General features: G+C 39.1%; 1 protein-coding gene across 1 annotated transcript; it reads right to left on the bottom strand.

Moving 5' to 3' along the window:
- Positions 1 to 7,579: 7,579 nt before the first annotated feature.
- LOC103710845 (putative pentatricopeptide repeat-containing protein At3g25060, mitochondrial) lies at positions 7,580 to 12,912 on the bottom strand. Its single transcript, XM_008796753.4, has 2 exons — positions 10,726 to 12,912; positions 7,580 to 8,281 (listed from the first exon to the last, which is right to left on the bottom strand). The coding sequence occupies exon 1, from the start codon at positions 12,873 to 12,875 to the stop codon at positions 10,833 to 10,835; it is 2,043 nt and encodes a 680-aa protein (XP_008794975.2). The 5' UTR covers positions 12,876 to 12,912; the 3' UTR covers positions 7,580 to 8,281; positions 10,726 to 10,832.

Genomic DNA, 12,912 nt, shown 5'->3' with positions numbered 1-12,912 from the left:
CCTCTTCAGTATAGTATCAATGTATGTGGATTGGGATAATCCAAGCAATCTTCTAGATCTATCTCTATAGATCTTCATCCCTACGATGTAAGATGCTTCTCCCAAATCCTTCATGGCAAATTGAGATGATAGCCAAACCTTTATTCCTTGTAATGCAGGAATGTCATTCCCGATTAAAAGAATGTCATCCATATACAAAATAAGAAATATAATAACTGCACCATTTACCCATTTATAAATGCATGGTTCCTCTTCATTCTTAATGAAGCCATATGTTTTGATTACCTTATCAAAACGTATATCCCAACTCCGTGAAGCTTGCTTTAATCCATAAATGGATTTTTGAAGCTTGCACACTTTAGACTCATCTATAGATGTAAAACCTTCAGGTTGTATCATATATACTTCCTCTTCTAAATCTCCATTTAGAAATGCGGTCTTTACATCCATTTGCCAGATTTCATAGTCTAAATGTGCTGCTATCGCAAGCACAATCCGTATGAACTTGAGCATTGCCACAGGAGAAAACGTCTCGTCATAGTCAATACCATAACGTTGACGATAACTCTTGGTAACCAGACGGGCTTTATAGGTCTCTACCTTTCCGTCTGCGCCCCGTTTTCTTTTGAATATCCACTTACACCCTATGGGTTTAATTCCTTCGGGTGTGTCAACTAATGTCCAAACATCATTGACCTTCATGGATTCCATTTCGGATTGCATGGCTCCAAGCCATTTATCAGAGTCCTACCTCTGCATTGCATCCATATATGTGATCGGATCCTCATCGTTTTCATCAAGTTCGATAGGATCCTCGTCTCGGACCAAAAAATCGTAGTATCTGTCCGGCTGACGTGGTACTCTACCCGATCGCCTTAATGGTGCATCTAATATGGGTTCTGGATCTGATCTAATCAAATCCGACTCAACTGGTTCAGTAGATGGTGTCGGATCTTCTACATGTTGAACTTCTCTAAACTCAACATTAGAGCTATTTGTTCCTTCACCAAGGAATTCTTTCTCTAAGAAAATTGCTCTATTGCTTACGAACAACTTTTGTTCTTCAGCAAAGTAGAAGTAATATCCTCTAGTTTCTTTAGGGTAACCAACAAAGAAACATTTGTCGGACTTGGGTTCAAGTTTGTCTCTCTTCAAACGTTTGACATACGTCGGACACCCCCAAACCCTGAGGTGAGAGAGCATCGGCTTACGTCAAGTCCACATCTCATGTGGTGTTTTATTTACAGACTTACTTGGAACCTTATTTAGAATATAGCAGGCTGACTTAAGAGCATATCCCCAAAAGGATATAGGCAGATTAGCAAACCCCATCATGGATCGAACCATGTATAACAGAGTTCGATTTCTCCTTTCTGACACACCATTATACTGTGGTGTACCAAGAGGAGTCCATTGGGAGAGAATTCCATTCTCTCCTAGATATGTCAAAAACTCACTGGAGAGGTATTCACCTCCTCGATCTGATCGAAAAGTTTTAATACTCTTTCCAGTTTGTTTTTCTACTTCATTACGACATAATTTGAACATTTCAAATGATTCAGATTTATGTCTCATTAAATAGACATAACCATACCTGGAAAAGTCGTCTGTAAACGTAATGAAATATGAATATCCATCTCTAGCATTTGTACTCATTGGCCCACATATATCAGAATGTACAAGGGTCGATAAATCACTGGCTCGTTCACCTTTTCCGGTAAAAGGTGATTTGGTCATTTTTCCAAGAAGGCATGATTCATAGGTTGTCCATGATTCACAATCATTAACATCGAGGATTCCCTCTTTACTTAACCTGTTCATCCTGTTCTTGTTAATATGACCTAGCCTATGATGCCAAAGGTAGACATCTGTGACATTATCTATTCTAGGGCGCTTATTGGATTTATATATTACATGAACAGGCTGTGACAAAATGTAAATGCCATTACTCAGAATTCCATTCATTACAACAACACCATTCTAAATGACATTGCAATAATCCTTTTTTATTGATATTTCATAACCATTTTTGGCCAAAAGGCCTACAGAAATGATATTCAATAGAAAACTTGGACAATAGTGACAATCACTAAGGATATTTACATGAGAGCTGAATTCAAGTTTAAGAATTTCTAAAACTAGAACTGGAACTGGTCTTCCATCTCCAACATTCAGAAACCTTTCTCCTTCTTCAAACCTCTTACTGACTTGTAGCCCCTGCAACGAATTGCAAATATTAAAAGGACTACCGGTATCCAATATCCAGGTCGAATTATCACAAATAGAAAAATTGCAAGGTGTTATCATATAAGTACCTTGATTGGCAACTGATTGCCCACTTTTCTTAGGCCGGTTCGGATCGAGGGATGCAATGTAAAGAGGACAGTTCCTCTTCCAATGTCCTTCCTTCTTGCAGAAGAAGCACTCCGCCTTTCTCTGATCAGCCTTTTTATTCTTTTTCTGACTAGGCTGAGCATGGTGCACCTGTTTCTTTTGGATTTTATTTTTCTTTTTTCCTTTCTTAAAGGGGCGACCCTTAGATGAACCTCCCACTAAGTTCACCATCTTCTTAAGAAGCTGGTGATCATTCTCAAACGTCTGTAGTAACCCCAACAATTGGTGATAATTCACTACAGGTTTCGTCATACGAAAATGTGTGAGAAAAGGACAGTATGATCCAGACAATGAGTTTAGTATGGCATCCTTCCCCAATTGATCATGAAGGGAAAAGCCAAGAGAGCTTAGACGCTCGATCAACTCAATCATGTACAGTACATGATCAGTTACCGAGGTTCCATCTTTCATTCGGGCGCTGAAGATGGCACAACTAGTTTTGTGCCTCTCAACATCGTCAGGAACGCTGAATGATTCATTCAACACTTGAATAATATCTTCCGGCTGCGTATTCTCAAAACGCCTACTAAACTCATCACTCATTGCTGCCAACATGATGCATCGAACAGTGATCCGGTCACTAAGCCACTTCTGATAAGTGTCTCTAGCCGATCTTGATGCATTAGCAGCAGGCTGCTCAGGTGCTTGATCCGTTATCACATAAAGGATCCTCTCATGCTCTAGCACTATTTTCAGTTTTCTATGCCAATTATTGAAATTTGGACCAGTCAACTTGTCATTGTCCAACAATGAGCGAAGTGACAAATTAGTGGCCATTTCTGCATAAAAAGAAAATTTGGCTATTAGTATATGAATTGATTAAACTCAATAGACTTGGACTTTAGTCTAAAGGTACTCCCACTATTTTATACAAATTGGTAGTCTCTACCTCTAATTCGAAAAATTACTCCTAATTCTTTAGTGGCCACTAGAACCCAATAGATCGCATATAGGCCCGAGTGTGGCTCGGCCAACCCATATGCACCTATTGGTAGGTTCTAAACCAATTGCTTCACCAAGCAACTTCTAGTGATAATTTTGCCCTAGGTTTTTCGGCAGACGTGTGGCGCCTCCACCGAATACCCTAGTCAGGTCCAACTATTAAATGATAGGGTTAAGTCTAATCAACTAATGGACGACCAAGCCCGAGTGTGGCTCAGCTCACCTGACCGCCTATTGAAGGTACACTTAACTCATCATATATTGAATGACAATTCCAATGCTTGATAAGTACCAGGCGTGTGGCGCTTCCAATAATTATCAAAACATTGGACCCATTATCACCCAACTTAATGGGAGGCTATGACCTAGTTATCCCCATAACCATTTCATTTTAAGGACCTAATAATTTTAGAGGATTTCATAATTAGGATAGATGAGAAGATCCGGTTAGTCTAATTTCTTCCACTGATTTCACCAAATCAGATTAGACTGAAACCGGTTAAGGAGACACCTAAATCAGTCATACTGATTTTTCTTAAGGCATGGGCTTACTCGAATCATTAAGTGATCCAATCAAAATGTGATTGACCATGTCGGCCAGGTAAGTGAGATCGGTGGAAGGGATATGCCATTAACTCGACAAAGACGAATCAGTACGAGTAGCTCCCAATTAAAAACCATTGGTCGAGTCTGCCAAACTTACCTTAGACACCGACTAGTTAATCAATTTCGATTTGATTACTCAAATGACTCGGGCTACACCACTGAGCTTAAATCAAGTTCCATCTTGGTCTAATCAAAGACATGGACTTGATCTATCTACAACTATTGTAAATTGACCTAGAATTTTCTTGACCTAATCTAGTTACTACTTATTTAAATTTGATCAATTAATTCTATTAGTCAATGGATGATTCTATCCTTAGGTCTAACCCAATCCTAAGAACTTGATTCAAGCTAACCCATATGCCCAAAGAATTATGCAATGTCAATTAATTGAGTTACAATTCTATTTCATAACACTTAATTCTTAATTAAGTTTAGACTTATGAAAATTTTGATCATTGCATATTTCTTTTTAATTACATATTAATTTCAATCTTTCAGTTCTTAAAACACATTTTCAGATCTGAGTTTTTGTAATTAATCACATGTAATCAGATTTAATTCATGTTTAAGTCATTATGTTTTATGTTCATGCATCACATATACATAACAACATGAATTAATACAAACAACATACATCTTATGTATTTATTTTTTCACTTTTATTTCATATCTGATTTGTTCATTAAAATCAGAGATCATATGAATCATGAACTTTATTTAGATCTAATCTAAATATGATTTTAGATTTATTCATGTTACTAATCCTAACACAAACATGCATCATATACATCCAAAATTTCAGATCTACTTAATCATGCATAATCAGCAATTAAATCAATCATAAAAAGCACTTTAGATCTAATCTAAATATGTTAATGTTTTCAGATTTAATTGCAAGACTTAAAACATAAAAGTTTAAACATAAACCTGGCTCTGATACCACTGAAAATGGGGGAGTCTCCACTCCTACATGGGTTCGGTCCTATTAAAAATAGGGTGACACCCATGTATATCTATCAGAGCACGCATCTCTATACGCCTCCGAACGGAGAGCCACGCTTCGTCACACGATCACGCGTGAGAGTTTCCGGAGATTGGTCACAACTCTTGGACCTTTGCTCTGATACCACTGAAAGTGAATCCTAGATTCTTCGGTGTTTAGCATGCTGAATTTTTTTTTTTTTTTTGAAAACCATGGCTGAACCTGATCGGGTTGCCTACGTACCCCTTCACAAGGGGGATCAAGCCACACGTAGTTCTTTTTAAGTTTCAAAAACGCAGCGAAAAAATGAATCAAACAATTTAATTCATGCATGCTTACAAGATCAAATCTAGAAATCAGCACATTAAGAACACATAGGATTATGCCGGAATCGTTTAAACAATTATGCTAAAACTTTTATGCATGATTAACTATCAGATCTGAAACTTAAGAACTCTATTCCAATTAATCTCCGAATATCAATCGAATGGATTCTGGAGATATCTCCGTGAGGAGCCCTAAAAGAGGGTAAAACCTCGGGGAATCGGACCTAGACCTTGACACCATAATAAATGATTAATGCTAAATTAATATCTTTTATGATGGATGAAAGTTGTGGATGTGATCCTTGACTTCGCAGCCACGCACACGAATGGCCTCTACGAGAAGTACACGCGAAGCCCTGAAGGATCTTCTTCCGCAACAGTGCTAGCAGCTGCAGAACACTTGAAAGTTGAAATCTGCTCGCCGGAATTCAATCAACTCTTGATCAATCGTCTTGAAGCAGATGGAGATGAGGTTTGTAAGGAAAGTAGAGGACTTATATCTGATCTTGAATCTTCTAGATATTCACCCTGAAAACCCTATCTAAAATGGAGAAGAAGAGGAGGAGGAGGCGTGTGAGGAAGAAGGCTGCAATGGATGTATTTTTGGTGCCCATGTTTGACCCCTTTTAATGGCCTCCGAATTTTCATTCAAAATTCGAAATTTATCTTCAGAAAACCTCCTTTAGTTGGCCCATGCAAAAGAATAGGAACAACCCAAATCAGATCTCAACCAAATCTGATTTAAATTCAAATTTTAAACACGTGCAAGAGGGGAGGAATTTGAAATCCATGCAGCAGAATTTTCCTTCCTCTTGTCGCATATATTTCATTTGAAATTCGAATTTAAATGATTCAGAGGTTCACATGCCAGTTAGGAAAGTTATTTGATGTATGAAATCATTTAATATATTGCTTAATGTTTGAATTCAAATTCAAACAACAAACAATGTCGCCATGTGTCAAGCAATGGGTCCATGCGCCATGCAATAATTTTGGTTTATTTAAAATTCATGAAATCCAATTCCATGTCACCACTAATTGCCACATCATCTGAGCCTAATCCTCTTTGGTTGCACCTAATCAAATTTGGTCAAACCCGGATTAAAACAAAGCAATTTGGTTGAACCCAATCTAATCAGGTCAGACCCTGATTGAGCTCAAATTGAATCCAATTCAATTTTTGGCTCATCCAAACTCAACCAAATTGAATTAATTACTTTGTGTTGGACCTAATCTAATTAGGTCAATCCCCAATTAAGAACAAATTAATTTAAAATTAATTTGATCAGCTTAAGTTCTTTTGGTTCTGACCTAATCCAATCAGGTCAAAACCCTGATTGAGCCCAAATTTGAATCCAATTCAATTTGGCTCATCCTTAGCACAATTACTCAATCAAATTAAGTTTATTAGTAATTTAATTACTAATTAATCCTCCAATAATTACTTTAATTATTTTATAAGATAATTTGCCAATTAAATTGACCAAATTATCCCTTAATGATTCTTAATCATTGATCAGCTTTCTTGATCAATCAGGAATCTTCTATGCGTGTGACCTCGTAGGTTCGAACCTAGGCCGGTAGTATAGGAACAATTTTCTACACTAATCGATGTGACCATCTAGCAATGGTACCCGACGTCCGGATAGGCCGAATATATGCGAAGCAAATATTCTGGAATCCTGTACAATGGTTACTGTATAATTCAATCCCTTTGACTCCTAATGCCAGGATGACTTAGAGCTCACTATCAACCCTATAATTAGTACATCCATTATGTGATTAACTTTAGATATCCCGTGACTCCTCACTGGGATTACCCTGGCCAAGGTTTTGCTAAATTAATCACAAGACATTATCTCCTATTTTCAGGAGGGGTCAATTCCATCTTGACTCACAACTGACTACGCAAGTACTTGACTGCACCCAGTGACCTTCCGTCACTGAATTAGAAATTCAGGTAGTCCGTTACCAAAGTACAGTGAGTTGCTTGCTAGTCACAGGTTGTGGTCTCAGGTCAGAGGGCCAAACTTATACCCATATCCACTCGGAACATCTCTCGACAGTAGAGCGTTCCGGAATTGGTCACGTTCAGTAAAATGTACTCCTACACTTCACTTGTGTGGCATACCAGTGTCTCCACACTCCTTAGTTAAGAGGACAAACCAACGTATATGTCACACAACGACCTAATCTCGATAATGCTGTCGTCCTAGTAACAACATATCATTTGGTCGCGAACAAGTTTAAGAACTCAAAGATAAATTCTCCTTTATCATAACATAAGTCCTAAGAACTTCATCATATAACAGTTCATTTGAAGATGAAATGATGAATAATGCTAAATAACACTTTATTAATTTGTCAATTCATTTACAAAATTCAATCATCAATATGTTGACGATTGACATTTAGGATACAAATCCCAACAGACATGCCAATCAATCCTAATAATTCCAAGTGCCTGTTTGCATTCACAAGAAAGGGCAGTCATAAACTTCATCACGAAAGCGAACCACATGAAACACTGCAACAATGTCTTATGGCTGCAGTTGACATGGACCACATACTGAAAACTGGGAAGTGGAAAAAGGCAGAAAAACTGCGAACTTAATTCTAGCCCAGTAGGCATAGAACAGCAATGACAAATCATTTTTGCTGGTAAAAGGAGCAACTACCATGACCATTTTTCCAGCCTGAAAAGAAGCCATATGTCTTTCAAGTAATGGACAGCACCTAGCAGCTAGAATGCTGCTCTCTGTACCAACTCAGTAGAGGCCCTTGGTCAAGGTTTTCAACAAAAGTATGCCATGAAGATTCACAAGAGCTACAAGTCAGGATCGATGGCAGGCTGTCAGCAGACTGCTTGAAGCAGAAGCTCAACAATTTAAATGACTTGTCTGCAAAGCTTAGAAACATAGCTTCCTCCTTGCCACAATCACCCAACAACGTTATGAGATCTCTTTACTTTCCAAATAATACCTGCACTGTATTGCAACTGTCCCTATCCTTCATCCTAACAGGTTACCTGTGTTAAGAAAAAGATACTATGGTTACAAATTTGCATTCAGATACAATTCATCTAAGGCAAAGATTCAGAATTCTAATGCAGAGAATTTGCTTAAGATTTTGAAGGTTTAGATAATAAAAAACAATGAAGAGGCAATAATGAATAGCAGCAACAAAACCTTCACAGACAACTGATAACATCATTAATTTATAGTACATGAGTTTTCCCCACTTAGACAAAAAATCATGAATACCATATAGAATCCTTGAAATACTAAATAAACTAGTGTTAATTCAATTTCCTGAGAATTATTTGGAAAATTATTCAAGCAATGAAATTCCCATTAACAATTAGAGAACTTCTTAACAAAGCAGGGTGTACATCGAGCTATTTAAAAGGGGATAAAAGGATATGAGCATGGTATGCCGTACCAGCCCGAACCAGGCAGTATAGGGAGTACCATACTGTACAGGTTTGGTATCGATATCCGGTATAGGTGGCGTACCAACATTCGGTACACCAAAAAAAATTCATACCATACTGTACCAACACTATACTAGTGTGGCACCGGTACAAAGTCTGGTACCACGACGGCGAACCTTGGATATGAGCTTATAAATGTCGGAGGAATTGTGAACAAAGAAAAAGGGACCGAAAGTGTTAGCAAATATCACTCTAAAGAATATAAAACCTGCAATTTACAATCAATAGGTCAAAAGACGGAGAGACATTCAAGGTTTCAATAACACCAATATCCCCTAATAGCAGATCCCTCAAAAATAGTCAGTTAACGATAAGTGGAAAAGAACTGGCATCTATCTTTGGAAACTTAGAATGTATACTTCATTGGTATTAGAGAAATAAATAAAATGGAAAAATGATTTCATTAAGGCCATTCATAAGTAATAAGTATTAGTATAGAATGAATGATAAAATGATTTCATTAAGGCCATTCATGAACTAGGCTGGCCCAACTGACCTGAGCAACCCCATTTCAAAAACCTGGGCTTGGGCTCAGTTTTTGGCCCTAAAGCCTGATTAGGCCTAAAACAGAAAGCACCCAAAGTTTTTTGTCCAAGCTTGAAAACTATAGAAAATAGAATGTAATACAGTTTAGGCTTGGCCCAACATTAAAATTTACTTGCCTTGCTTGTGTGTCCATAACTTTAGTTCTATTTGAACTAAGCCGAATCGCTATCTCTGGAACCAAAGTCGTACTCTCTTTAGCCAAAATAGGTGACCTAACGGCCGCCGCCCGACTAGACATACCAATAGTCACCAGATTTAGAAAGAGTGAGATTGGGCTGGGGCTTGGTACTTTGGGCCTGCTTAAGGCCAGGCTTGGCTCAAACTTGAGTTTTAAACCGTCGGGTTAATTGGGACATGCGCCCAAGCAGGCTCATTGACACCCCTAACTTCATTGCATTTTAATTGTTAGCTTACCAATATCTGTGTAGAATAAAATATGAAAATGAGAAAAATCCCCATATCCACGCTATTTGCTTTTTATCCTCAATATCTGAAATTTTAGTGCAGAATGGAAATAACCTAATTTTACTTTGGACCTGGGAAATTAATTGAAAGGAAAGCTACAATATGACAATTTGCATTATGTCCCTAACAACTTCTTTGCTAAACTGGAAAGTGGATATCTAGGTAGCATTCATTCCCAACAAAATCCCTAAGAAGAAAAAATATATTTATGGAAAACACTGAAGGTGGAAGAAGGAAAATTCAGCAAGCCGTCATTCTACTAGTTAGTCAAAAATGCATTTATGGACACTCCAGAAGCTGTAGTTCTTCATGCTTGATATATGCAGTGTTGCACAAAGCACCACAGCATTCTACAATATAATTCCAAGACAAAAAGAAGCTATCAAAGTCTCAAAATCAGTAGAACAACAAAACAAAATTCAAAACAAAAAGCAGAGAACTAGAGCAATGAAGAAAGCCACCCATGGCAGAAATAGGGAATATACTCTCTTCAAGAGAAAAGCTTCAACTCTAAAGATACACCTGATGACAGAGTAGGATTCAATCTTAACTTGATAATGCAACATAAGACCATCAAATAGAAATCTAGGTAATTCTAATTAGTGTAACTAGGACCCTATGGCCAGTAGATGATGAGACCAGTTTTGAATTGATTTCCCCTAGTGATCCCCAAGTCAAATAAATAATGGTGAGAAAATAGAAAGCATGGCATGAAAAAAGAGACAAGATACCTGTAGGCAATTAAACATAAACTGAAATTGTTGAAAGTTTGGAGACCACCAAACTGGTCTAAAATAGTAAATTATCAATAAAAAATTACTTTTATTACTACATGACTAGGGTGATGAATACTTTTTTAATTTAAGTGGACATATAAGCATCAAGGCAATATGAGACCATATCACCTCTCATTACTTGTGATTATCTGGTCACTCAAAAAAGATTAACAATTAAGTATAAACATTTACCTGAGGATCAGCATCTGTTGCACTTGAACCAGCTTCCAGCTGCTCATATAATTGAAAGCTTGAAGGTATTTTGTTCTTTGCTCAATCACCTTTCGTAAGAATGAAATTTACCAGTAATCCCCACAAGAGCACACTCCATCTTTAAAATGATGGAATCGTTTCACATCCCTTACTACAATCTCCCGGTTTACAATTTTTGAAAAGTACTTGGTCGCATCATGGCAGTCCAGACAAACCCTTAGGTTCTTTATGATCACAATCCTTGTTCCCGGGCTTGTGTTCAACAGCCCAAAGGCTATGGCCAGCCTCTCACTATGGTTACAGAGTATTCTCTCCTTCACATCCTCCTCAAGGTCATGGAACACAAACTCTGTCTTTGGAATGTAACCCAGTTTCCTCATCTCATAATCCAATCTCTCCAACATCTCCATGATCTTCTCATATTGTGGATGAGTCTTATCCTCCACTAAGAATGCATGAAGTTTCCCATTCACTTCCACCAAGCTATAGCCTGGAACCTTCCTCATCCCCATCTTCTTCATTGCCTTTCTTTCCTCAACTACTTTATCCCACTTCTTTCCTGCAGCATAAACATTAGAAACCAAGGCATGTATCCCTAAATCATCTGGATTTAACTCAAGAACCTTTCCTGCCACATATTCTCCAAGCTCCAACTTTTTATGTTTGTGACAGCCGGAGAGGAGAGCAACCCAGACTGCAATCCCTGGCTTGATAACCATTGACTTGATGAGTTCATGGGCTTCTTCAACATGACCTGCACGAGCCAAAAGATCCACCATACAAGCATAATGCTTCTCAGCAGGCTCAATTCCAAACTTCTGTAGCATGAGATCAAACCAATAGCGTCCTTCTTCCACAAGACCCGAATGACTAAAAGCCGATAAAAGTGAAGCAAAAGTGGCATGGTCAGGCTCCAATCCAGTTTCACTCATTTGAAGAAAAATTGAAAGGGCTTCCTTACCACGACCATGGGCACCATAGCTAGCTATCATCGCATTCCAAGATATTGAGTCTCTCAACCTAACCCTGGAAAACAAGGAATGAGCACTTGAGAGGCACCCACACTTTGAGTACATGTCAATCACTGCGGTGCCCAAAATCCTGTCAAATTCAAGCCTCTTCTCAATGTACCCATGTATTGTCTTGCCCAATTTCAAAAACCCAATCTGTGAACATGCCAGAAGAGCACTCACGAGTGCAACCGAGTCGGGCTGCAGACCACATTCTTGCATCTTAACCAGCATCTGTAGTGCATCACTTGCAAGCCCATTTTGAGCATATCCTGAAATCAAAGCACTCCAAGACACAACATTCTTACAGGGCATCTGCTCGAAGATGAGATGTGCAAGCTCCAAGGACCCATTCTTGGCGTACATGTTGACAAGGCTAGTCTCCATAACGACATCCATCTTCATGCAACATCTGACCATGTGACCATGAATGGAACGACCCATCCGCACATCTCCCACCGCCACACACGCTTGAATCAGGCCGACCATCACAATCTCATCCCCTTCCATACTCTCTGCCTGCATCTTTCTATAGACCCCAATTGCCTTTAATGGCCTTCCAACGTTCACAAAACCTGTAATCATTGTAGTCCACGAGACGATGTCCCTCTTCGGCATTTCATCAAAAAGCTTCATTGCCTCATCCATCTTCCCACATTTCACATACAAATTCAACAATGAGGAGCAAACAAACACATCATGCTCATATCCTGAAACAAAAGCATGGCTTTTAATCTCCTCGGCGGTTTCGAGGTTCAATAACTGGGCACAGGCTTTGAGGGCCACAGTGAAGGTGGAGCTATCCGGCCGGACGCGGCCATCAGAGAGCATGAGGTGGTAGAGGCGGAGGACTTCGGCCGGGGAGTTGTGCCGGGATTGGGCGATGATAAGAGCGTTCCAGGTGGAGACGTTGGGAAAGGAGGTGGTTTTGAACACGGACTGGGCGGCGGCGATGTCTCCGAGTCTGGCGTAGGCTGCTATCAAGCGACCAGGGGATTGGGGGTGGGAGAGGGATCCGGTGAGGATCATGAGGGCGTGGATTTGGGCGAGAGTGTGCGGGTCTCCGCATGTCGAGATGAGGTGCTTCAGGGATGGCCGAGAGAGCGCACCTGAGAGCATCCGTTGCTCTCACTTTTCAAATGACAAAAAGCTTGCC

This window comes from Phoenix dactylifera, chromosome 14 (assembly GCF_009389715.1).
Source record: "Phoenix dactylifera cultivar Barhee BC4 chromosome 14, palm_55x_up_171113_PBpolish2nd_filt_p, whole genome shotgun sequence".
In the NCBI taxonomy this organism is placed as follows: Eukaryota; Viridiplantae; Streptophyta; class Magnoliopsida; order Arecales; family Arecaceae; genus Phoenix; species Phoenix dactylifera.
This window is presented reverse-complemented; position numbering and strand designations above follow the sequence as displayed.

Excerpts from the sequence above, each read along its gene's own strand:
- LOC103710845 (XM_008796753.4), bottom strand. The coding sequence starts at position 12,875 with ATGCTCTCAGGTGCGCTCTCTCGGCCATCCCTGAAGCACCTCATCTCG.